At 37.6% G+C, this 27,404-nt stretch overlaps 1 protein-coding gene and 2 pseudogenes across 9 annotated transcripts in view; 2 read left to right on the top strand and 1 right to left on the bottom strand.

Annotated features, from left to right (window-relative positions):
• CASK (calcium/calmodulin dependent serine protein kinase) overlaps window positions 1–27,404 on the top strand; it is a 507,330-nt gene that overhangs the window by 455,895 nt on the left and 24,031 nt on the right. For 6 of the 9 annotated variants that reach the window (XM_053579588.1, XM_053579587.1, XM_053579585.1 and 3 more), the window contains 6 exons: window positions 1,800–1,885; window positions 3,170–3,238; window positions 6,149–6,217; window positions 7,638–7,673; window positions 9,302–9,498; window positions 21,046–21,161. In XM_053579588.1, coding sequence (XP_053435563.1) covers window positions 1,800–1,885; window positions 3,170–3,238; window positions 6,149–6,217; window positions 7,638–7,673; window positions 9,302–9,498; window positions 21,046–21,161 — 573 coding nt within the window. The remainder of the gene's footprint in view (window positions 1–1,799; window positions 1,886–3,169; window positions 3,239–6,148; window positions 6,218–7,637; window positions 7,674–9,301; window positions 9,499–21,045; window positions 21,162–27,404) is intronic. The other 3 variants (XM_053579590.1, XM_053579589.1, XM_053579591.1) reach the window with 1 other exon arrangement.
• On the bottom strand, window positions 590–1,389 carry LOC128577372 (zinc finger CCHC domain-containing protein 9-like; annotated as a pseudogene).
• LOC128577370 (tropomodulin-2-like) lies at window positions 18,118–19,170 on the top strand (annotated as a pseudogene).

The following is a 27,404-nucleotide window of genomic DNA, read 5'->3' as shown; positions in this document are numbered from 1 at the left end:
TTTTTTCCAAAAACAAGCAGTGCTTTTTATTAAGGGGTGATTTACATTTATGCATAATTTTGCTTTTAAAAAAGATGTTACAATCAGGTATGTAATCACTTAGGTATCTCTAAGTTCTATCTGTTAAAAATACGTTCTTTTAGAAAATCCAATTTAATCATCTCATTCTTTTTTTCAGTAATTTTCTCCAAACAGTGATAGAAGTACTCTTTGATAGAGAGAATGCAGAAAACTGTTTTTGAGTATCCCCAAATGACATATCTATAATAAAGGTTTGGTTCCAAGGAGCCTAGCTCTAATTAGTGAAGTAGGCCAAGTTTAGAAAGTGGCAATGAGGTGGTAACTAACAATTGTACTAACCATTATACACACCTGTGGTGCATATTACAGGGGTATTTGCGAAACTTGGTAAAGGTAGAATGTAAATGTTTTGGCACAGTAACTGAGATAACACCGGAAAGGCTATGTTAACCACTGTGATAAAAATGTGTCAAATGGTTTATGAAGCGAGTGTATGATACCCCATGATCATATCAATGTATACAGTTATGATTTAATAAAAAAAAATGTTCATAGATAAAAAAAAATTAACAATTTTAAGTATCTTTGTTTTGGGTTTCTGTGGTTTAGGTGCATCCACAATTTCTTCATAGTCTGCACTCATTTCCCTTTGCCCAGTGACCATTCGATCTGAATTCTGACTTTCAGGGCAATCTTTCTTTAAGTGTTTCACAGAGCCACAAAGTTTGCAACCACCACCGTCAGCATAAGAGTCCTTTGGGATTATCAGGACAAGATCTAGACAGGTGTCCCATTTCCCCACAAACAAAACATTTTGCAAAAGGAAATTCATCAACAGCTGGGTCTTCTTTACCCTTACACTTGGTTATTTCATGCTCTGTGGACCCACACCGGTAACATATTCCAGTGCCCATATCTTGATTTTTAAGGGTGGCTGGGCAATCTGCAATTCCATCACGAGGTTTTCTACAATGGAAACATACCATTGCATTTTTCTTTGCTGCTTGTCTTTTCAATCATCTTCCTTCCCATTGACTATCTTTCTTTAAAGCAACTGCAATTTCTTCCCTTACTTCCTGAATGTCTGATGCTACAATCTCCCCCATTGTGAACCATCTGTGAGTCCTGTCTTAGGTAGTCCATGAATCCATTAACATTTTCAGTTAAGTATTCTTTTTTCTTTTTGTTCTTTTTATGTTTTGCTTGGGGTGCATCATTTTTAAGGGATAACCTATTGGTTCCAACTTGTTTACGCTTTGGTAGGTTTTGGCTTGTTCCTTCAAAGAACTGCTTCTTCATGTCCTCCCATGATGTTACAGACAAGGGTCTCTTACTACGTGTGGTAGTAATACATGCCCATCAAGTCATAGTTTCATCAGATGTACCTTAGCAATTGTGCACGGATCCTCCAGAGCAGCTGAGTTTCTATCCAAGATCTTAAAGCTAGTAAGTGAGGAGGCTGGGATTTGAACCCAGACAGTCTGGACTAAACCCAGAAGCCATACCGTTAAACCACTGTACAGACTGTCTGTCTCAGAAAAAATAAATAGATATCCATAGTCATCCATCAAAACTGTGCCTTTCACAAGTGCATATATCTTTTTTGATAATTTACTATATGAGTTAAATAATTCTGCTGTAGCCAAACTTGAATCTGTTTCTGAAATATTGGTCTTCAGACTTAAACTTAATTTTTAAGAATTACATGGCTGCCTCTAGGTTTTATTACTATAGAATCACTTATCATTTCATGTTTATAATTTTGTGTAATTTCTTAGGTACCCTTCATGTTGGTGATGAAATTCGAGAAATCAATGGCATCAGTGTGGCTAACCAAACTGTGGAACAGCTACAAAAAATGCTTGTAAGTAAATAAAAGATTTTCTTTTTCTAAAATTGACTTTTAGTTTGTTACCTTGTTTTCAGTACACAAAGGAGAGGTATTCTTTTGTAATCAAGAGTATTTCTCAGACTATAATTTGCGTGTACTTGAACTTATAAAATGTTCATAAAACTCACAACTAGGAAAATGTTTATAAGGAATAGAGTTTAGAAATATTTTGCCTATCTTTGGCAGTGTAGGGTCCAAGACTCTCCTTTCATTTTTCACCTCCTGTTTCTTAACCAAGCAGATGAGCAGACAGTTAAAGAAAACCTTAGTGTGCGTGCGTGGGAATTGGTTTCCCCCTGACCTCAACTCTTCTGACATCAGCATGCCAGAAACCTCTTTCTTGTTTAGCTGAGTCATAGCCAGCTTTAGTGGATATCTCTACTGCACAGAGCAGAAGAAAGTCACTGTAGGCCAGGCCATTTTTGACCATACTTACCTAAAAATCTGTGTTCAAATCAGGCTTTAGGTTTTAAAAAAAAAAAAAGGCAAAATAACAGGCCCTTGCCTGTGTTCATTGTCATAGTGAGCAGAGGAGGGACCTCTGGTTCCTCATCCCACTACAGTGTAGCAGCCTTCATATTATGAATACCTATTAAGTATGCAGTAAGCATCATAAACTTCACACAATAAAAATAATGCCAAAATTAATAAGTAAAAAGCAATTTTTATAGAATGTACTATTTAGTATTTAGCATACTAAATATCATTTTAGGCAATTAGTCTATTATCTAGTTCAATTTATATTCGCTTTGAAAAAGCATGTCACTTAGAGTTCTGTATTGATATCTATAAAAAGCAACCATTGGTGGCAGGTTTGAACCCGGCTCCAGCCAAAACTGCAACAAGAAAATAGCCAGGCATTGTGCTGGGTGCCCGTAGTCCCAGCTACTCAGGAGGCTGAGGCAAGAGAATTGCCTACGCCCAAGAGCTGGAGGTTGCTGTGAGCTGTGAGGCCACGGCATTCTACTGAGGGTGACAAAGTGAGACTCTGTCTCTTAAAAAAAAAAACAACCATTGGAGTTCCGTGAGACCACTGCTTTATCAAGGGCAGTCAGCCTTGACTTTCCTGGGCTTTTCCGAGGAAAGTCCTCTTCTGTGAATGTAAACTGCTCAGTCCCTGCTGAATACCACCTTTGGTTTTAGGGCTGTGGACTCTCAGATGGCTTGCACTAACTACCCCCACATGTTTTGAGTGGTTTATTACATGGTTTTGAGTACAACATTTGTTTGTAAGAGAACTGTTTTTTTTTTCTCCAGAGGGAAATGCGGGGGAGTATTACCTTCAAGATCGTGCCAAGTTACCGCACTCAATCTTCGTCCTGTGAGGTAATGACGCTAACAAACCACCCCCATCTTCTCTGAGTTCTTAACTAACTGTCTGCTGATGGCTGAATGTTTTGCTTTCTGGGAAATTGTTTCTGCCTGTGCTGTTAGATCACTGCACACCAATTTTACAACAAAGATAACGGAACAGAGTAGGTCCCATCCACCTACTCAGCCCTGCTTCCATGCAGATCTCCTTAGCACTAGAGCTTTTTGCAGGCTGAAATCTAAGCAAAATATAGGAAAGCTAAAAATAATCACATAAGGCTTAATAAAGAAAAACAAAGGAGTCTCTGAGGGAAAAAAATTAAAATCATAATTGCAATAATATTTCCAGGAAGTACATTCACTTCCCTTGTTAAGAAATCACACAGATAGTTCTTCTTTCCAAGAATTTCAGAAGTGGACTATTCCTATTGAGATAGAGTTGTTCAAGTAATTTTGACAGGTCTCTAGATGAAAATTAAATCTGTGATGAATTGATAATTGACTTTACTAGAAGGATATAGGCTTTTTCAACCTTTTATAAAATTGTTTAATTTGGAATATTAACATGATTTATAAACAATTAAGTTGTATAGAATAATACAACCCCAAAGTTTCCTTCTTAAAATATTTTTATCCTATAGAAATTGTAGTTCTTCTAACCTATATTATTCGGTTTTATGTTGGTTATTAAATGAGATTCAAAAATCTATTCTGTTTACATTGGAACTATAAACTGACATAAATGGTATCATTATTTGCTCAGTGCACACTCAGCTTGACTATTATTTACTGAAGCTTGCTCTTTCATGTGTATCTTCAAAGTATGTATACGTCAATATGAAGTACACACTCTCTACAGTTAATTTTTAAGACTGGTAGGTAGCTTATTGGATCTGTACTTAGGGGAGTTTGAGGAAGAAACTATAATACTTCCAGTTTCTAGTGATGCCATAAATTTTACAAGAAAAATCAGAGGCTTTGTATTTTTTTCTAAGCCTATTCAAAATACGTACAAGAATTTGTAGTTTTATCAAGTATATTTTTAGATTACCGGGTATTCGTTTTATCGAGCCTTGAGCTCCTCATGGTGGCTTCTTACGGAACTTCAATTAGTAGTATATTTCAAAAGAAAATGAAGACTTCTTCTGCTCCAGAATTCGGAGAATTGAAATTGGGTACCTAGAGCACAAATCTCTCTGGGAAAGAGAGAATGTCTCACGTACATTTTGTGTAAATAATTTTAATATTTTAAAATCACGGATATTGGCTTGGCACCCACATGCGCCAAGAGTGGTGGGTTCCAACTTACCCCGGGCCAGCTAAACAGTGACAACTGCAACAAAAAATAGCTGGGTGTTGTGACGGGCACCTGTAGTCCCAGCTACTTGGGAGGCTGAGGCAAGAGAATCGCTTAAGCCCAAGAGTTTGAGGTTGCTGTGAGCTGTGACGCCACAGCACTCTACCGAGGGTGACATACTGAGACTCTGTCTCAAAAAATAAATAAATAAATAAATAAATAAAAATAAAATCACAGATGTTTCTCATACCATTTCTTGAAGAAATTCAGTCAATACAATTGATTTTTGTCTTTTTGGCTAACCAAAAGATATTGTTATTTATTAATATCTCTTTTGTTTTTTAAGGGCTTGAACTAGTTTTGAGGTAGAACCAGTATTATACACGTGAATGATGTGCTCTTGAGTAAGAAGAAATCCCCCCCCTTACCTTCTTCACCTTTGAATAGTAGAAAAAATAATGATGCTCCTCTCCTAGCCCCACCCAATTTTTTGACCCTCATGTACCCTGGCAGAATTCAAGCCTATGGTTGTACTCTTTCCAGCCAGAGAAATGTTCCCCAAAAAAGACTGTCTGACCACCTATATTTGCATTCTCCAGCCCTTGGTAAAATAGTGAATCCCTGTTCCCTCATCATGGCCCCACTGACTTGAGTCTCTGACAGTGGCACCTGGAGATCAATCTTACTTACCAACATTTGGGAATGCTCCTCTAAGGGATCCCATTACCCTTAAGGCTAACAAGTTTCAGAATTTCTCTTTGAATCATTCAGAACAATGTCTTTTGAGCAGACATGCACATTCAAAGGCTTAAAAGAACTCTACTAAAGCAAAAATTTTTAAGTACTTATTTTCTTCCTATCTTTGTTTATATTGGTAAAGTTGATTTGGACACTAAGGATATGGAATCTGGAAATGACTGTGAGTGTGTAGAATAATAAAATAAGTATGATCAAGGAGTATGGTTATAGGGAGAGTGGCTGTGGCTCCTGGGATCTTTGCCAGAAGTGTAATATTGTTACAGGCTCAAGATTAACGTTTTATTCAATCTGCTAAAATGATTTTAAGAAGAAAAGAATTCTTCTTGGGTATATCTCTCTTACCCTTATTAGTAATATTTATTCTAGAAAAATTCTAAGGTGATTACCACATGTAAAGTCTATTTCTTAGGTTTATTTCTCTTCAAATTGTGTCACTGAGTAATTCTTGACACTGAGGTACCCAAAAATTATTAAGTGCATTTCAAACCTAATCTTTAAGAAAAATAAAGCAGTTGGGATCTTTGGCATGATAATTTTGTAGTAGTATTTGTCGTCTTATGATACTTGATAGGGTTCTAATATCAAGACACTCTTCTGGGTCTCATGAAAAGAAAGCAAAGGTTATAGAATGTTAGAGACAGGAAAGAAATGCTTAATGAATGACACGGTCATCTTACAATATGTGAATCTCCATACTGCAAAATTTTTTTCATACTTCTGTGAAATCATGCAAGTAAGTCAGAATGGCACCTTTACAGCTCAAACCTCAAAGGAAATGGTTGTCAGACTGTGGTTGTAACTGTTGATGTAAATAACTCTGTGTTTCTGTGCTGGTGTTCTATGTTAATGAACCTTGTGTCTTATTTCAGAGAGATTCCCCCTCCACTTCCAGACAGTCCCCAGCTAATGGTCATAGCAGCACTAACAATTCTGTTTCGGTAAGAACTCTAGCTCCACACAGCCAAGTGTGACAATTTTGTTGGTGCTCACCTGCCATGAGTGTTCTAGTTACATGTGTTCAGTGGAAATATTGTCTTCTGCCGATATGCAAGGCTACTACAGCTACAATGCAGTATACTCCTGGAAAATCTTTTTCAACATTTCCTTCTCATTAAAATCCCTTTAATTAGCTAAATTTGAAGAAATATACTTCAAGACTGCTTTGGTCATTCCAAAAATATTTCCATGCCACCCCACTTGTGTGACTTTGCTCAAATCTGTGCAAAGGATATAAATGGAAATTTGCTTAAATTTCTAAATGTATTTTTTTAATTTGAGAAAGATAAAGAAATGTAAGGATTTTGCAGAGTAGGTATTTGGATATTCTTGGGCTTTGTAGTTTTCTCTTGTCAGTGATATCAGCAACATGTTTTAGTTTCCGCTATCTAAGTTTACGAATTGGTGTGCCCTCTGTTATTGTGGTACGTGCACATATTTTTGTGAATTATAAGCCTTGCCTGGATATGAAAAGCAAAAGGAACTGGCTTCAAACTGCACTTAAGCCACGCTGTTATCACATCTTTAACACAAAGTACCTAATATATTTGACTTAAACTTGAAATTTTACGTTTTCTTCAGAGCTACCCATTTTGGAATATAGAAAGAATTGTTTTAAATTTATATAAACAAATGGAAGCACTTATAGGTGCAGGTTTGCAATATTGTGGGGTAACTAAATCTTCTCTAAGTTGCTGATACTGCTGTTTATCACCCATTTGAAATTATTGAGAGTCCTAATAATACAGCAGTATTCATCTTCCTCTATCCTGACTTAATTTGCCCTTTAAGAATATGTCAACTTTTTTATCAGGTAAAATTGTAAATAATTTAGATATCATCTCAAATGGAATGATATTCTAAGTATATTAGTAAGAGAAATTATGGAAAAAATTGTCTATAAATTTAATTTCAACTTTAAAATAGGCAAAGGAATTCATTTATAAGTTAATAGTTATTACTTTTAAGATGGTGAAAAGCCATATAGTCATTGAATTTTTCAAAATCTAAATGGTTACAATGCCTAAGTTGAAAAGGGCAACAGCTCTTTTTATTTTGGGGTATTTTTTTTAATAGGCTATTTCACATGCAGTGGCTTTTGTGTTGAAGATGCTGAGTTGTTTCTTAAGAACACATTTTCTCTCTGCTTAAACTTACCTGCTTTCTTCAGCTTGCTGCTAAATGGCCTGGGTTTGATTTTTTGATAACTCAACATTTCTGAGAAATGGAATAATGTATATTATCTCTTTACAATTTAAATCTAGCTCATTTTTTAACCATATTGTAACAGAACACACAAATTATCTTGTATTCTTGAAAAGTAAATGAAAATTTTTCTCCTGGGTTGGCTCTATTCTACAGGACTTGCCATCAACTACCCAACCAAAAGGACGACAGGTGAATAGATATCCTCTATAGAAACTTCTCTAAACTGAGCTGCTAATAGCCAATCTTCTATTAACCCCTCCCATCCCATAATGTCTGCATTTTGGACCATAACATTTGAGCATTGAGAGCTTGCACCATTTCATTTTAACACATTACACATGACTAATTTCCCTATAAATATTTTTTTCTCACATCTTTGTAGCTGTGATGGTTATTGTAATTTCAACCTGATAATTTTGTGTGGATGGTTAAGAATTCAGCCTTCAGGGGTCTTACCAGTGGAAAAGAATTTTAAAGGTTAAAAAATTCTTAGAATTCTAAGAAAAAGTACATGTTGGTGAACATTTTTAAGCAATAATTTTCTTAAGTTGAAAGCTCTTTCTTAAATTTATACTTACATGTATATTTCTAAAAGCCATATGCAATGAAAAATAAGAAACAGGACATAAATATCTTGGCTTTATCTTCTGATGTGCCTGTCTTAGTTCAAACATGTAAAGTTAAGTGCTGCCTAACACTATCAGTAACTTTCCAATAGCCAGCACTTTAAAGATACAGATTATAGGTATAAATACAGAGATTTGTTCATTTTATAGGCTGGATTGCTGAAAATAAACAGAAAAATCACACAGTGGTTCCAAAGCCTTCAGGTTGGTTTTACAGTGACTTAAACATTAATATTTAAATTTAATTTCAACAGATAGAATTTTTGTGAGATTTTATCTTGAAATGTGATGTTAAAAAGTAATCAGCTTTAGAGTTAAGATTTGTATAAATTAACACCTGATAGAATTCACTCACCGTTTTGTCTTAAGACTGCATGATTGATGCAACATTAGATATATAGTATCTTATTTTAAAGATTTAGAAATCCAGTAATTCATAAAATATTGCTATGGTAACCCTTTGTACACTAATCTGTTTCTTAAGTGGATTCACATACCATAAAACTCACAGAGTTTTGAACTATGCATGTCTTAAAGCTCTGTGCTGCTTTCAAGTGTTACATTGGCAGAACTAGAGTTCAAATTCATTTTTATTCTCTTAGAAGAATAAAATATAAGCATAACACCTAAATCCTTTTTTAAAAATAAAACTGTTTTTTAAACTTTTTCATAAAATCGTTTGAGTTATATTTATCCGCAGCATGTAGACACATTGCCAGTTGTCATGTAAGGAAGGCACTTTACAGCAAGATACCGACCCAGAGTTCTTGCTAGTTTCATACTGTGTGCTGCTTTAGGGTTAAAAGCTATCCTAATTGCTAGCGTTTATGGGTTAAGGGCTGCCACATAACACAAACATAACCAATGCAAGTTTAAAAAATGGTAAGCATACTTTTCTATAATTATATGCCTATTCTGTTATACTAAAGGCATAAATTAAGTCTGTATTTTTATCAGATTATTTCAAATATTCCTTCCAAGTAAAACAACAAACCTTTGAACCTGTGCACATCAAAAGTAATACATTGTTTCTAGAGATAGAAGTTTTTGTGTCGTATTTCCACGCATCGTTTTTGCTTTCACCATCTTATGTCCTGTTTGAATTGTAAGTATTGGTGTATGGTTATTTAATTAGAGCTGTTTTCCTTCAGATTGCTATGGCATCCTTTCTTACAAACTCCTGTTTTATAGATCTATGTAAGAGCACAATTTGAATATGATCCAGCCAAGGATGACCTCATCCCCTGCAAAGAAGCTGGCATTCGATTCAGAGTTGGTGACATCATCCAGATTATTAGTAAGGATGATCACAACTGGTGGCAGGGTAAACTGGAAAACTCCAAAAATGGAACTGCAGGTCTCATTCCTTCTCCTGAACTTCAGGAATGGTATGGTTTTATTGTTTTGCTTTGTTTTATAATAAAATGAAGCCCTGCCTATCCATTTTTTAACTTTGTATTATTTTATAGTACAAAACCAAACAGGTTTAGTAGCCAAACAAAATTCAAATTAGTTATCCAAGAATTGTAAATCGTCAGCATCTAGTGAGATCCTAGGGCTTCGTTTTACATAGAAGGGAAGAAAGGTCTGGAGAGGGGTTTAGGGAGGAGTCAAATCATGGTCTCCCTGCAAAGCCCTCCATTTCTATATGCTCTTACAATCCTCTTAGAATGGTATTTTTTTTTTTTTTACTGTACCTTTTCCTTGTCCCTCTACACGTTTTCATGCCCATCCCACTGCATCACTAGCAAAAATCTAAGATGCCGTGATTCAGTGTCACTCAGGGCATTTGAAAATAAAATGTGTTTCACCATTAAAAGAAAGGGGTAGTCAAGAGCTTTATTCTTTTACCTTGCCATTCCTTTAAGAATGCCTTTTCTGCTAGAAAGTTTAATCTCTAAAAGCAGGCTAAAGTCAGACTGGGGTTTTAGACAATGTTTTAACTGAGAGAAAAGGAGTCACCAAGCACTATATATTTTGATAAAAATCTTTTTCTGCTATCATTGCTATAGTTTGCTTAGTTGAGCTATTTTTCAGAAAATGTTGATGGTCACCTTTGTTAGTACTTGGGCAATATACTAGAATATATATAGTGTAAAATACATTAACTTAATGTCTTGAGTTTTGTTTCATATAACAAAAAAATAATAACCATTAGGCATTCTGCCAGTTCCCCCACCCCCAAATACCTTGAGCCCACCTAAAAGAGATCAAAGACATTGATTCTATAAACATTACTAACTTCTTTTTCACCTATTATTCTCACAAATTATAAGATTTCTCAGTTAATCTCTTTTGCTTGATTACCTCTTTCAGCTATCCTATGTTTCTCAAAAATATTCATAAATTTAGAATGTTGGAGCTGATAAGTACTTCAGATGCCACTATTTTACACATAAGGAAACGTGGGCCCAAACAGAAAAGAAGCAGCCTTCCATCTGGCATTGTCTTTCAGTCTGATCTTTAAGAAGCAGTTTAACATAAGTAGGAGGAAAGCAATTTCCTTTTTTTCTTTCTTTTTTTTTTTGAGACACAGTCTCACTTTGCCACCCTCAGTAGTGCGCTGTGATGTCATAGCTCACAGCAACCTCAAACTCTTGGGCTCAAGTGATTCTCTTACCTCAGCCTTCCAAGTAGCTGGGACTATAGGCACCCGCCACAAGGCCCGGCTATTTTTAGAGACAGGGTCTTGCTCTTGCTCAGGCTGGTCTTGAACCTGTAAGCTTAGGCAATCCACTCTCCTTGGCCCCCCCAGAGTGCTAGGATTACAGGAATGAGTGAGAAAAGCAATTTCTAAGTCTTTTTAATGATGATGCCATTGTACTATTACTGATATTTACATTTTACAAAATGTTGTCTTGAATGTTGCCATGTGAGCCTTTATTAAAAATAATTATGTAGATTCCAGACTGCTTCTCTCTAGTCAAATCATGTATATGAACCCCTTTCAGTGATAGGTAAAACTCTGAGTCCTTTGGAGGAGTCCTGAGAAATGGCAGTGCAAAAAGCAAATTTATTTCCCGTTTCCTGTAATGGTAGACTAGGTTATTTGGATCAGTCCTCCGCCTGGAGAAAATGAAAAGTGTTGCAGAAAATATGGGCTTTAAAATGACCTTGAAAGCACTGAATAGCTGAAAAGATAGCAAGAAGTTCAGTGACCAATTTTTACATGAAAACCTTTGATCGGAATTATAAACAGAATATTGTAGTACCAATTTGGTCCATTTTACAAAGAGGGCTATTGCTGTTACTGAACACTTCTGTGCCAGAGGACCAGAAGTTAAAATCTAAAGGCCTGTACAATTTGGAGAACCTGTTAAGAAACCCTCTTCACTGTTAGGGGGTAAAAGGAGATGCTCAAAGTTAAGAGGAAGCCAATAAACATGCCCTTCCTCCCCTTCAACACCAGAGAACTGGAGAGAAAGCTGCTTTGTCACTGAGCAAAGCAAAAGATGAGAGTAAAGGGAGAACAGACTTCCCCTGAAGAAACTGTGGCCACCAGTCTACCTGGAATGGATTTGCACACATGTACCCATAGCTTGAGGCAGCCACAGAAACTCAAACCGTACACTCAATTGGAAGTTTTCCCTTTCTTTACTAATAATTCCAGATATCTGGCATAAAATGTTAACTAAAAAATATTAACAAGGTTTATACTTTAGAGAAAGGAGAGCTTTATTTCTCATAAGGGGTAGCAACCTGTTGGCGGCCATTCCCGCACGTTGGGAATCAGAGCTGTGGCCAACATGCTTCAAAGAGAGATAAAAAGGAACAGGATTTTATACTGAGCAAAGTGGTCAAATATACATATTCAACAGACTATAGGAGGAGTCACGAATATTTCTGAATATTTCTTTTTTTTTTTGTTTGAAACAGAGTCTCACTTTGTCCCCTTGGTAGACTGTAATGGTGTCATAGCTCACAGCAACTTCAAACTCTTGGATTCAAGTAATCCTCTTGCCTCAGCCTCTTGAGTAGCTGAGACTACAGGTGCCCACCACCACGCCTGAATATTTTTAACTGTAGCTCAGGCTGGTCTCGAACTCCTGAGCTCATGTGATCCACCCACTTCTGCCTCCCAGAGTGCTAAGATTACAGCTGTAAGCCACCATGCCCAGCCTAGTCATGAATATTTATGAAGGAAAATTATACGTATACAATTGCTTTATCATGCCTATCCTGTCTTGGCTGGGAACTCAGTTTTAAGGTGTTTCTGGGGTTCCCTTGGTTGAGAGGGGTCTACTCATTTAGCAGAGGGCTTAGGATTTTATTTTTAGTTCACAAAACAAAAAGTCTCTAAAGGAGAACACTTTTATCCTAACCCATATAGCCTCATCCTAAGCCCCTACATAAGCATTTTCCAGGGCAGTAACTTAGCAAGTCAAAATCACCAGGAGAACAAAACAAGTGAGACTCAACAGAAATTATAGATACCCAAAAGAAACCCAAACCCACTACATAGACTGGAATTAAAGGACAAAGATTTTTAAACAGGCTCACCAGATTTTTAAAAAATTAATAATAAGCTTGTAAAATATCTTCAGGTGGCAGAAATTTTTTTAAATGACATAACAGATTTGAAAAAGAACCAAATGCAGTAATGAAATTAAAACCTCAGTGGTCACACACCTATTAGAATGGCTAAAACTTTTTTAAAAGTTTCATCAGTGGATAAATACAAATTCTGGTACATCCATACAATGGAATGCCATTCATCAATAAAAAGGAACAAACTATTGATATATGCAGCAGTATGAATGACATTCAAAATTACTATGCTGAGTGAAAGAAACCAGGCAAAAAAAGAGAACATACTATATGATTCTATCTATATAAACTTCCAGAAAATGCAAACTAATCCATAGTAACAGTGGTTGCCTGGGAATAGGGGTAGAGGAAGGAAGGGATTCCAGAGGAGCATGAAGGAACTATGGGAATAATATTTTTCTTGATTGTTGTGATAGTCTCATGGGATATATACCTGTGTCAAAACTGATGAAATTGTATACTTTAAATATGTTCAGTTTGTTGCAAAAAAACTGAACTGTTACGATAACATTTGCAAAAGATATAGAAGGAGAAAACAAGTCTAACTGAAACGATGAGGAAGAAGTCCTCTGGGCAGTATGTGTCTCAAGACCTGAGTGGAACTTTAAGGGAGGGCATAGGAATCCATTCCTGGCTGAGGGGAGAGATCAGTTTTCCTTTTCTGGGAAACTGAATTAGTCTCTAGAATGTCAGTGGACATACAATACTATCAACCAGGCCTGGAAGCTTTGTTCAAATGTATTGCTACCGAGTCACATTTTTCACATCCTTTAGATGGGAAATAAATTTCCTTAGACCCAAATGCCTTACAGTAGACACATCAATCTAGTCCTTTGACATATTTTGGGTACCTGACTCTATCATCCCTTCCTTGTCTGTGAGATCCTCACCCAAGTCATCAATAAAATGTTAGACATGCATTTGAGATTTTCCTCCAGGTTGACCTTAACCCTAACATGGTTTCTGTGCATTTACTGAGCTAAAAGAAATAACATGTACTTCCTGAGTGGCTGGTAAATATGTTTCATTCCTCTGTCATCACACTACATGTGACTACACCACAAATTTTTACTGAGAACTTGTTATAGCTTAACTTGTTAAGCTTAAAAAACATTTAGGCTGGATGCAGTGGCTCACGCCTATAATCCTGGCACTTCAGGAGGCCAAAGGGGGTGGATTGTCTGAGCTCACAGGTTGGAGACCAGCCTAAGCCAGAGTGAGACCTGGTCTCTAAAAATAGCCAGGTGTTGTGGCAGGTGCCTGTAGTCCAGCTACTTGGGAGGCTGAGGCAAGAGAATTGCTTGAGCCCAAGAGTTTGAGGTTGCTGTGAGCTGTGATGCTACAGCACTCTACCAAGGGCAACAAAGTAAGACTCTGTCTCCAAAAAAAAAAAAAAAGTGTATTATAAAATATTCTATACATTGTAACATAAGCTTCACCAGGTCAGAATTTTGTGTCTTTTAACTTATCAAAAAAGTATTCAGTTCTTTTGTTTCCAAAGAGCCTATGTCTCATGGAAAGTGTAGTTCTGACTAATAGCACATGTTGACTTGTACTAGAAGAATTTACAAAAAAAAAAAAGCCATCATCAGCCTCCTCTCTATGCCACCTAGATAACACATAGAAATTGACTTTGATGCTATCTTTGAGAGTTCACAGTAGTTTGCAGTAAATATCTTTTCCCCAAACCAAAACTAAATAAATAAAAACCTCAATGAACAAGAGAGGGTAAGAGACATGGAAGACACTCTCTTTAAGAAAACAGAAAATATAAGAAAATGCCAGGAAGGCAATGTTAACCAGTGTGATGAAAATGTGTCAAACTGTTTATAAAACCAGTGTATGGTTCCCCATGATCGCATTAATGTACACAGCTATGATTTAATATTAATTAAAAAAAAAAAGAAAAGAAGGCGGGGCGTGATGCTCACGCCTGTAATCCTAGGACTCTGGGAGGCTGAGTCAGGAGATTTCCTGAGCTCAGGAGTTAAAGACCAGCCTGAGCAAGAGTGAGACCCCCATCTCAACTAAAAATAAAATAAGCCGGGCATTATGACAGGTGCTTGTAGTCCCAGCTACTCCAGAGGCTGAGGCAAGAGGATCTCTTGAGCCCAAGAGTTTAACAGAGTAAGACCCTATCTCAAGAAAAAAAAAAATAGAAAGTAACACTTCCCAACTCATTTGATGATGCCACAGCATTACCCTGATACCAAAATTCAATAAAGGCAATTCAAGGAAAGCAACCTACATACCATTATCCATCATGAACATAGATATGAAAATCCTCAGCAAAATATTAGCAAATTGAATTCCGCAATATACAAAAAAGAGAATACATCATGACCCAGTGGAGTTTAATCTGGGAATGCATAACTGACTCAACATGTGAAAACCAGTCAACCTTATCCACCATACTGACAGGCTAAAGAAGAAAATCCACATGATTATATTAATAAAAGCATTTGGTAAAATCCAACATCCAATCATGATTAAAACTCTTACAAACTATGAATTGAAGGGAACTTCCTTAACTTGATAAAGGACATCTATAGTAAACCTACAAGTAACATTATTGAAAAGGGGAAAAATTGCAGATCACATGATTTTATGTGTAGAAATTCAAAGGAATCTGTAGATAAACTATTAGAATTAACAGCAAGGTTTAGCAAGATTGCTGATACAAAACCAGTATATAAAGCCATATTTACCAACCATAAACAGAAAATAAAACTTTTTAAAGGTACTATACATAACACCACCTACAATACTATAATACTACAAAACAGTCTTATAAAAAAATAGAACCTGAATCTGATTAGGCCTCTACATTAATTACCTACTTGTAAGAAATGCAAAGGGTAGAAGGGCACACTAAAGATAATATGCATGCGGCTTGGCACCCATATCTCATTGTTTAGGGTGCTGGCCACATGCAGTGAGACTGGCAGGTTTGAACCCGGCCCAGGCCTACTAAACAATGACAACAACAACAAAAAATAGCCGGGCATTGTGGAGGGTGCCTGTAGTGTCAGCTACTTGGGAGGCTGAGGCAAGAGAATCACTTAAACCCAAGTGATTTGCGGTTGCTGAGAGCTGTGACATCACAACACTACTGAGGGTGACATAGTGAGACTCTGTCTCAAAAGAAAATAATAATAATAATCATGCAATCAGAAAAATCCAGACTCTACCTACAGAAACTACAGGACAACCAACCAATTTCTACAATAAATAAATTACAAGAATGAAGAGAGAGGGGGACCCTATACATTTTAAAGGGATTTAAGACTGTTTAAGCAGGAAATGATACAATCTTAGATTTGCTCCAAAATAATCTAGGATGGATATAAATAAAACAAAATAAGCTATGAGTAATAATCATCAAAGCTGGGTTGTAGATATCTGGAATTAATTAATACTATATTCTTGCATATATTTGAAATTATTATGAAGTTTTTTAAAAATAAAATTTATAAAATAAGTCAACAAACTAGGAACAAATCTAGCAAAGATGTTCAAGACATTTACAGGATATATTATAAAATTTAGCCAGTGGGGCTCAGCACCCATAGCTCTGTGGTTAGGGCGCTGGCCACATGCACCAGGGCTGATGGATTTGAACCCAGCCTAGGCCTGCTAAACACCAATGACAACAACAACAAATAGCCAGGCTATTTGTAATGTAACTACAAACTTTGAGAAGGTAACATTGGAGAATATATATATAGAAACGGAAGTATTTCTTATTTCCCATTAAAAAAAAAAGATTGATAGAGGCCAGTGGCTCATGCCTGGAAGGCCAAAGTGGGTGGATTGCTTGAGCTCACAAGTTTGAGGCCAGCCTGAGCAAAACCGAGACCCCCATCTCTAAAATTAGCCAGGCATTGGCTGTGGTGGGCATCTGTAGTCCCGGCTTCGTGGGAGGCTGAGGCAAGAGGATCACTCGAGCCTAGGAGTTTGAGGTTGCTGTGAGCTATGAAGCCACAGCACTCTACTAAGGGTGAAAAGGCAAGCTGCAGAATAGAATATAATTGCAACACATATAACTAACAAAGGCATAATATCTAGACTATATAAAGAATTTTTACAAATCAATAAGAAAAAACAACTGTGTAGGGGTGAAAGTCTTGAACAGACACTTTACAAAATGGCCAAAAACATACGAGAAAATGTTCAGTCTCATTAGTGATCAGTGAAATGTAAACTAAACACAGTAGTATTCCACTACTTGTCTATCATGATGGCTGAAATTAAAGACTGCTAATAACCAAGTGTTAACAAGGACACAGAAACATAGAAACTTTCTTACACTGCTGGTGGGAGTAAATCAGTACAACCTCCTTGGAAAATAACTTTCCATTTGCAATAGCACTATATGGCCTTCTGATAGTGATTTTAGACTCTCCTTCTATTTGATTCACTTGGGGACTCCTGGTTGGCCCCCACAAGCAAAATCATTAAGAGAACAAAATATTCTGTAACAGAATATCCTGAAACCAAGTATTTACTTAGATTAAACCTAAGGGAGTTTAATTTTTTTTTTTAAGAGATGAGGTCTTACTCTGTTGCCCAGTGTGTGGCCTGAAACTCCTGGGCTCAAGCAATCTTCCTGCCCCAGGCTCCTGAGTAGGTGGGACTACAAGTACATACCACTATGCCCAGCTAGAGAGCAACTTTTTAACATTATCTCTGCTTGGCAGCGCCTGTGGCTCAAGGAGTAGGGTACTGGTCCCATACACCGGGGGTGGTGGGTTCAAGCCCAGCCCTAGCCAAAACTGCAAATAAACTAAAATAAAATAAACATTATCTCTGCCTATGTTACCAATGCTAGATATTATAACCAAGTAGAACAAAATTATAATTTTCTAATTGTGATTATAACTGAATTTAATCATAGTATACTTTTTCTATCTTAGACTAGAATCACTGTGTAGTAGTAGTAGTACCATTTATTAAACATCTATTGCAACACATATAACACATAATAGTGTGCCACTATTTACACTTTTTGTTCTAATCCTTTACAACAGCCATCCAAGAGGCTCCGAGAGATTAAAGACCTTGCTGATAGAATGTTCTAGCTAACCTCATGCGCTCTGGTGACAGACCTTCCCTAGTCTCCCACTTATTAGCTGTGAGAGTTAGGACAAATTGCTTAATCTCTCAGTCCTTCAATTCTCTCAACCACAAAATGGTGAAGCAGTCCCCTGTATTGTTAGAAATATTAAATGAGGCCACACTCCCCACCACCAGCCTGGCTGGGAGTTGCCTGTTGATTGCCACACTTGCCACAGCCATGGTGCTGCCCCTGCTGTCCCAGCCCTGCTACCTTGGGGCTGATGGACTGACTGCCCTGACCGCCAGCTCCAGGATGGGCACAGGGATAGTAGTACTCTGAAGCTTCGAGAAGCTGGCCCAATTAAATGTGCATGGCCCATGAGAAAGGGATATAAGAAGCCATGGCACTCCCTTTTGAAAAAGAACTGGAGAAATATAGAACATTGATGAAGATGAGCTTCTTTGAATACTCTCAGAAGAGGAACTGAAGCAGTTTGAAAATGTTCTGGATGACCTAGATCCTGAGAGTGCAATGCTGGCAGCTGGATTCTAACAGAAAGACCAGACACAGAAAGCAGCCACCAGCCCATTGACCGCCAGCACCTCCTCATGTACCTGGAGAAGGAGGCTTTGGAGCAGAAAGACAGGGAGGACTTTGGGCCCTTCACTGGAGGAAAAAAGGGAGAGTCTTTATACCCAAAGAAAAGCCTGTAGAAACTCATAAAGAAGAAAAGGTGACCCTTGACCCAGAACTGGAAGAAGCTTTGGCCAGCGCCTCTGATGCTGAACTCCACAATCTTGCAACTGTCCTTGGAGTACACAATTTACACAGCAATCCAAAGTTTGATGAAGAAACAGCTAACAATAAAAGTGCCAAAAGACCTGTAAGAAATGTGGTCAAAGGTGAGAAGGTCAAGCCAGTATTTGAGGAACCACCCAATGCCACAAATGTGGAAACAAGTCTATAGCAGATGAAAACCAACAATCCCAGCCTGCAAGAAGTCAACCTCAACAACATTAAGAACATTCCAGTTCCAACTCTGAAGGAATTTGCAAAGGTTCTGGAGACCAATACTCACATAGAAAAGTTCAACCTAGCTGCAATCCGCAGCAATGATCCTGTGGCCATTGCTTTTGCAGATATGTTGAAAGTAAACAAGACCGTAAAAAGTCTAAACATAGAATCCAATTTTATCACTGAAACTGGGATCCTGGCCCTAGTAGTTGCACTGAAAGAAAATGACACCTTGACAGAGATCAAGATGGACAACCAGAGGCAGCAGTTGGGAACAGCCTTAGAGATGGAAATTGCCCAGATGCTGGAGGAGAATTCACGGATCCTCAAGTTTGGATATCAGTTTACCAAGCAAGGACCACGAACAAGGGTGGCAGCTGCCATCACAAAGAATAATGACCTGGTACATAAGAAGAGAGTTGAAGGAGACCCAAGGTAAACTTTCCTAAGAAGAGGTGCAGTCTCACTACGTTGCAGCCATTTAAAAACAAGCAAAAACTCTCCTCCTTCCCCGTGGGGACCATGTTATCACAGGTTGTTCACCATACAACTAATAATTTGTTATTCTGTTTTAGCACTACTTATTTATCTTGGATTTTTTAATATATATAATTGTTTTATTTGCTCATGGGTACCTCTGGCAACTTGACACATGGACTGCTGAAGATCTTAGAGAGTGACAACAGTCGAAAATGATTTTAACCACTTTCATACTGGGCTTTCTTACATAAACTTTTTTTAATTACTGAAAGGTATTTAATATATAATATGTATTTGTAACTATGATTAGGATAGAGGCCTATTGCTGTTTACATGAATAGATTTGAGTTAGACTAAATACATCAGAAGTGTTCTGCTGACCACATGAAAAACTAATATTGCCAATCTTTCACTGGATGAGAAAATGTGACCAACTTAGCATCAATTCTCCCTTAATTCCAGAAAAAAAAATCTCTAAATGCACATACTCCACTAATTAAAGATCAGTAGTATAATCTTCATAAAGCAAAACAGCAGTATAACACTTTAACACAGCATTAGCAAATAAACATAAAATATTTATTAACCCACAATTGTGGCTTCAATCCAGACTTGCAGGTAACAAAATGAATTAGTAAACATGTTTATTGACTATTCAACATAGATTGAGTCAATCCAACGCAGTTCTAATGGATAAGTACTTAGAAAGCAGTTTTAAAGTTTTTCAAATGTGATAGGATATTTTTACATTTTTAGTAAGAGTACATTCCTAATAAAACAACAATTGCACCTCAAAAAAAGGAAATATTAAATAAATCAAAGTTCCTAGAAAAGTGCCTAACACGAAATGCTCAATACCAGCTAATGAGTGGTACAGCCAGGGTTCAAACCAGGCCTGCCTTGACTCAAAATCCCATGATCATCCATCCCACTGTATCTCATGGCCATGTATTTAGGCTTCTTATCTGTGTTACCAAGTTAGCATATGCTCAGGGAATACAATGCCATTTTAATATAAGCCTGTATTTTTAAAACATTTCTAGGAAATTGCCATGAAAAACAAAAAACAAGCCAGGTACAGTGGCTCATGCCTATAATCCTAGCACTTTGAGAGGCTGAGGTGGGTGGATTGCTTGAGCTCAAGAGTTCAAGACCAGCCTGAGCAAAAGCAAGACCCACGTCTTTGCTAAAATCAAAAAAACTAGCGAGGCTCAGCACCTGTGGCTCAAGCGGCTAAGGCGCCAGCCACATACCCCTGAGCTGGCAGGTTCGAATCTAGCCTGGGCCCGCCAAACAACAATGATGACGGCTGCAACCAAAAAAAAATAGCCGGGTGTTGTGGCAGGTGCCTGTAGTCCCAGCTACCTGGGACTACAGGCAGGAGGCAGGAAAATCACTTGAGACCAGGAGTTGGAGGTTGCTGTGAGCTGTAATGCCATGGCACTCCACCCAGGGCGACAGCTTGAGGCTCTGTCTCAAAAAAAAAACTAGCCAGGCATTACAGCGGGCGCCTGTAGTCCCAGCTACTTGGAGGCTGTGGCAAGAGAATGGCTTGAGCCCAGGAGTTTGAGGTTGCTGTGAGCTGTGATGCCACAGCACTCTACCCAGGTCAACAGAGTGAGACTCTGTCTCAACAATAACAACAACAGGCTTTATCTGAATGTTCTGAAAGGTTGTGATGAGTATGTTTATGATGCTTCATGTAAATTCCTTTTTTATTATTAATTTTTTATTGTTGGGGGCTTCATGTAAATTCTTTAAATGAATGATTCTTCTATTTTATTGACACAAAACCATACATTAATTTCATTGTTATTTTTTCTTTGTGTACTAGGCGAGTAGCTTGTATTGCCATGGAGAAGACCAAACAGGAGCAGCAGGCCAGCTGTACTTGGTTTGGCAAGAAAAAGAAGCAGTACAAAGATAAATATTTGGCAAAGCACAATGCAGGTAGGAAAAAGTACAACTAATTACTGATGCCAGGTTTAGCATCTCCAAAACCTAAAGGAATATAACATTTCAATTCAGTCTTCAGAGTTCTCTGTCCAAAAAAATTCTACCATACAAGATCTTCATCAACTTACAAAACCTTTAAGAAACCCTTACCTCCAATTAATATATTGTTTATTTGCCAGATATTTTACAGAGGTATGCAGGCGTCCTCAAACTTTTTAAACAGGGGGCCAGTTCACTGTCCCTCAGACTGTTGGAGGGCCGGGCTATAGTTTTAAAATAAAAAACTATGAACAAATTCCTATGCACACTGCACATATCTCATTTTGAAGTAAGAAAACAAAACAGGAACAAATACAATTCACACCGCTGCAAGTGGCCTGCGGACCGTAGTTTGAGGACCCCTGATTTATAGGATGAAAATGCTGGTTTGAAATAGGATCCTCTGGAACTGAATGAAAGAACCCAACACATTAAATCTTCCCATGAGAGCTTGAGAGTTTGCTGAGTCACCAGGATTCATACCTCCTTGGCTGAGATTGGCCTTAACCAGATCTCTCTCTCCTGGCTCCTCTCTGGCCCTTGGGCATAGCCCCATGACGGATACCTAAGGGCAAACATGCACTCTTATCAGACAGCTGTGCAAGTGGTTCACTGGTTAGTTTGTAAGAACACAGATGACATGGATACTAACTTGGTTAGTCAGTTTCTGTGAGTGGTCTTCTCCCCTGATGGTATTTCAAGGCTCCTAAAAGACCAAGGATATTACCTTGGCCCTCCCTTCAGATTATGTAGGTTTGTCTATGTGGAAGCTTGTGTTCAACTTAAGTAAAAAATATTCATTTGTTTTGTTAAAAATCAAAATGATCTGTCATTGCAATAGAATTCCCAGAAGATTCACAGGATGTAGCTTGAGCTAAAAGAAAATGTACAGTGATATACAGAGTGAGATTTACTTATTTTCAGTAACTTCTTAATATGATTCTTTTTATGGCCTGCCATGGTGGCTCATGCCTATAATCCCAGCACTCTGGGAGGCCGAGGTGGGTAGATTGCCTGAGCTTACAGGTTGGAGATCAGCCTGAGCCAGAGCAAGACCCCCTTTCTAAAAATAGCCAGGCATTGTGACAGGTGCCTGTAGTCCCAACTACTCGGGAGGCTGAGACAAGAGAATTGCTTGAACCCAAGAGTTTGAAGTGCTGTGAGCTGTAACGCCAGAGCATTCTACCAAGGAAAACAAGTGAGACTCTGTCTCAAAAAAAAAAAGACTCCTTTTATAAGGAACTTTTTCTGAGGAATTAAAAGCCCAGACATTGGCATTAGATTATTTCCCAAGGTTTCAGAAATAACTCCAAAAATCAAACATATAGCCCAAAAAACCAAGTGAATCCAGTCATACATGCCCAATTTGACAGTGTAATGTTTTTGATAAATATGAAATGCATTTTCTCTTTAGAAGGTTATAACATGCATTAACATTCACTAGGAAAAATTATTTATAAATGCTGAATTGTTTATTTCTCAGTCAGAGATTCAAAGTAAACATTCTGAAATGCCATATAGGCTGGGAGCAGTCCCTCACACCTATAATCCCAGCACTTCGGGAGGCCAAGATGAGAGGATCGCTTGAGCCAAGGAGTTCAAGACCAGTCTGGACAACATAGTGAGACCCTATCTCTATGCAAAATTTAAAAATTAATCTGGCATGGTGGCACATGCCTGTAGTCCCAGCTACTCAAGAGACTGAGGCAGGAGAATCCTTTGAGCCCAAGAGTTCAAGGTTATAGTGAGCTATGATCGTGCCACTATACTCTAGCCTGGGAGACACAGTGAGACCCTATCTCTGAAAACAAAAATAAAAATGAGGCTTGGTGCCCATAGTTCAGTGGTTAGGGCTCTGGCCATATACACTAAGGGTGGCAGATTCGAACCTGGCCTGGACCTGCTAAACAACAGTGACAACTGCAACAAAAAAATAGCCTGGCATTGTGGCAGGCACCTGTAGTCCCACTACTTGGGAGGCTGAGGCAGGAGAATCACTTAAGCCCAAGAATTTAAGGTTGCTGTGAGCTGTGATGCTACAGCACTCTATCGAGGGTGACATAGTGAGACTCTGTCTCAAAAAAATAAAATAAAAAAGAAATGCTGGGTGGCACCTGTGGCTCAAAGGAGTAGGGCGCCGGCCCCATATGCCGGAGGTGGCGGGTTCAAACCCAGTCCCGGCCAAAAACTGCAAAAAAAAAAAAAAAAAGAAATGCTGTATAATGCAAAATGAATGTGAGCAGCCACATGGGGTTAAGTTTATATGGTTCAGTTAAATGAAGAGTCTTTCTCTTCGCATTACATTATACTACATTTTTATTTCCAATAAAATGTATCATTTCTGAACTACATAGTACTATAAAGCACTAGTCTCATTCTGGCTTTTTTGGTTTTATAAATGGAAGAACTATTTAAAGCAGACTAATAAACATGTGTAGTATCTATTAAGTAAGCGGTCAAGGAGTACTATTTGAAGAAGTGCACTGCAGAGTCAAGCATGGTAGCAAGTACCTATATATAGGCCCAGCTACTGAGGAAGCTGAGGTAAGAGGATTGCTTGAGCTCAGGAGGTAAAGGCCAGCCTAGGCAACATAGTGAGACCCTATCTCTATAAAATAAAAATACAAATTAATTGAAAAGAAAGGCACTGCTGTATCAGCACAATATTGCTTAACACAAAAGTTCATCAGTATTGCCAAGTCTCCTTAGTTGCCTTTATTTCTCAGCTTCTAACAATCTAACACAATCTAACAGGCTCACAAGGAGATAGGATGACATTATAAAAATATAAGAAATTTATATATAACACCTTGTAATTTTTATAACAATGTTAAATGATATATATAGATGGCACTGAAATTAAGCCTAGAAGAGCAAAGAAATGGCTGATTAAGACTTTCAGTTTATCATTAGTTTTATACTTTACTGATGGAGGGTGTGTAGACATGAGTATTCAGTTTGGCAATATTCTTTAATTCAGATCTGAGGAAAAATAAGCAAATTCATTGAAAAACTAGAATTTTCTAAATGCTGACAAAGAATCAATTAAGCCATTCATTTGAGAATTATACCAGAGAATCTGTATCCAATCTGGCAGCCAGTGTTTTTCACGGTTCACTTTTTCCACAGTTTCACTTGTCTAGTTCTTTGGCCACTACAGCATCACGGATCTTCTGTGGTTCTCATTCTCTGATTCCTATTAGTTGATACATAGTGGTCTTGCAAATGCACTTGTGAGCTTAATAGCAGCCTGAGATAGAACCAGGAATTAGCACAACTGAGATGTTTGGGCAAATCGCTTAGCTCCTATGGGCCTCCAAACAAGGAGGTTAACCAATCAAGGAGATCTGCTCTAGTTCTAAAGTTCAGTGGATCTACAGTTCTTTCATTATTGGGCCTGACAAATGGATATCATTTTTGTTTTGTTTTGTTTTGTTTTGTTGAGTATTTTTTTATTTATTCAAATTAATATGAGGGTACAATTTTTAGGTTACATTGTTCTCACTTTTAGGGCAAAGTTCCATTTGTAGAAGAACCCCTTACCCAGAGGGCGTGTTATACATCCTCACAATGTGCACATTAGGTGAAATCCCGTCTCACGCCCTCATTAATGAAGCCAAGCATTCTTGTATCCCTTAGCTCAGATTTTAGCTCCCTGGTAAATATTGCCTGTCAAGGTTGAAAGGTAGTGTCTTCGATACAGCAAGCGGGAGCCTACTAGGGGTAGAATAGAATTGCTTTTTCCTCTGTCATTTGACATTGCACCTCCTATCCCAAACCACTTACCTGTCTAAGTTCTTGTAAACTTAAAACAAAGGAAGGTGAGGGTAGGGGGACCTACTGCTACCACTTTTTTGTTATCATCAATATTTTCCTAATCAATGATCTTTTGGGCATCATAGTCTTCCTTGTCATGCTTAAGGGATTGTTCTGTATGTCAGTATTTGTCACTGTATATGAAGCCCTCCTTTGAAAGAAAGTCTGGGCTTGTTAGAAGGTCCCCTTAAGTGTCTTTGTAGAATTTACTGTTTAAGCTTATTTGTGTTTCTCAAGTCAGAATATCATCATTAGGGTTCTCTCACATGCGGAATAATCACTCATGAGCGCTCTTAGATTCTCTGTTCGAGAGATGCCTCGCTTTTTCCCTGAACTTTGGAATATGCTTCCTCACAAAAGCCTAGCATTCCTTTCTATCACAATCTTTTCAGCTTTCTTCATCTTCATCAACCAACTCTTCCACTTTGTTCATTAGAAAGTCTAGAAGAATCATTTGCTTGATTGTCTGGAGGCAAAGTCAGGTATTTTAATCAGTTGTTCTGCTTTTAGCTGTGATGAAAGTATATTCTAATTTGCAGAATTGCCCATATAAAGAATTGCTCTAAAATAGTAGAATGCTACTATTCACCAATGGAGATTGGTGAAGGAGAAGCTTTGAAAACTTGCAAATATCATAGTCTTTATTACCAAGAACTAGCTAAATGGGCTCATGGGCTACAAATCAAACTATATCTCTGATTTTTCATCTAGATTTTTCAGAAGTTGGTTATAAAATACAGTGTAATCTTTGTTCTTTTCTTAGTACTCAGTAAATTAAAATAAGGGCCAAATGTTTTGTTTCCTGCCTCAAATCTTTGAGAATTCATCATATATTCACGGCAAAATCCAAAGTTTATTATCAAATTCTGAAGTTATTTATACTTGCGGTATAGATGAAGGCTGAAAACTTTGTCACTATCTGGAACTCATGGAAAGGGTAATACTAGATTAGTTATTTCCTTTTTTGTCACTAGGAAATTCTACATAACTAGTTAAAGTAGAATTCTGTTCAAACTGTGTTGCCTACATCTCACATCATAAAGTAGCAGCCTATTAGCTGAATTTGACCCATAAATAAATTTTGTTTACACACATACACATACAGTGTTTACAATAATTCTAATAAGTTATCGCATTTGAAAGTCAGACTATTTAACATAAAAATTTGAATTTCAGACTTCCCTTGGAAGGACAGGGACAGCAGCAACACCAGTTCCATGTTCTCTCTTAGCAACTCTGGGCTATCATATTAATGTCTCCTTTGAATGGGCACTCATTCTCTAGTACCCACCATCCCCACCACTCTGTTTTTGTACCTGGTCCACTTCATTCAACCTCATTAGCTACCTGTCCACTGCAGGCTTTTCGTGTGCACTCCTTGGTCCAATGCCGCCAGGGTACAATGCACTTTTTAATGGGAGGTCTTTATAGTATAGTATTCAAAGATATTTGTTGTGTTTCCAACTGAGTCAAGGATCCAGTGTTAATGACTTTTTTATGGGAAAGATTCAACTGGAAAGTAATGACCTAAATACTTAAAAGAAGTGTCTGGAATGTTGAGTAGCTTACCAGGAAATTGGGGTAATATGAGCAAATGATGCCGGACAGTATTTCTGAATCCTTGGGAATAGACTTGATTAGGATATATGTTTTGTTTTGTTTTTTACAGAAAATACATTTTCTGCAAGATAAAAGACTTGTAGCCACATACATTTGGTGCAAAAGGCATTGTTATGCTACTAAAAGAACTGTACTCTACAGGCATTTAGATTCCTTAGTCACAGGACTTCCAGAAATCTGTTCTAGACCAAGTTACTAATATAAATGTTTTTAAAAACATTAGCTGGCACCCATAGCTCAGTGGTTAGGGTACTAGCCACATACACCCAGGCCCGGGCCTGCTAAACAACAATAACAACTGCAACAAAAAAATAGCCAGGCATTGTGGTGGGTACCTGTAGTCCCAGCTACTTGGGAGGCTGAGACAAGAGAAACGCTTAAACCCAAGAGTTTGAGATTGCTGTGAGCTGTAACGCCATGGCACTCTACCGAGGGTGACATAGCAAGACTCTGTCTCCAAAATAAATAAATAAATAATAAAAATTAGAAAATGTTCAGAATTTATTTTTTTAAATGTCAGAGTCTTGAAAGACCACATTTACATACATATATATGAATACAGAGGATTTCTACAATACCATTCATAGATGTATTCAAATTATGCTTAATACCCAAAATTGGTACTATTGACTTTTAAAAGTTGTTCTTTTTTTTTTCTTCAATACAAACAACTCTAAAGAAAACAAAAAGTAGGCTATCAGCTGTGGTTCATGCCTGTAATCCTAGCACTCTGGGAGACCAAGGCAGGTGGATTGCTTGAGT

This window comes from Nycticebus coucang, chromosome X (genome assembly GCF_027406575.1).
Source record: "Nycticebus coucang isolate mNycCou1 chromosome X, mNycCou1.pri, whole genome shotgun sequence".
In the NCBI taxonomy this organism is placed as follows: domain Eukaryota; kingdom Metazoa; phylum Chordata; class Mammalia; order Primates; family Lorisidae; genus Nycticebus; species Nycticebus coucang.
This window is presented reverse-complemented; position numbering and strand designations above follow the sequence as displayed.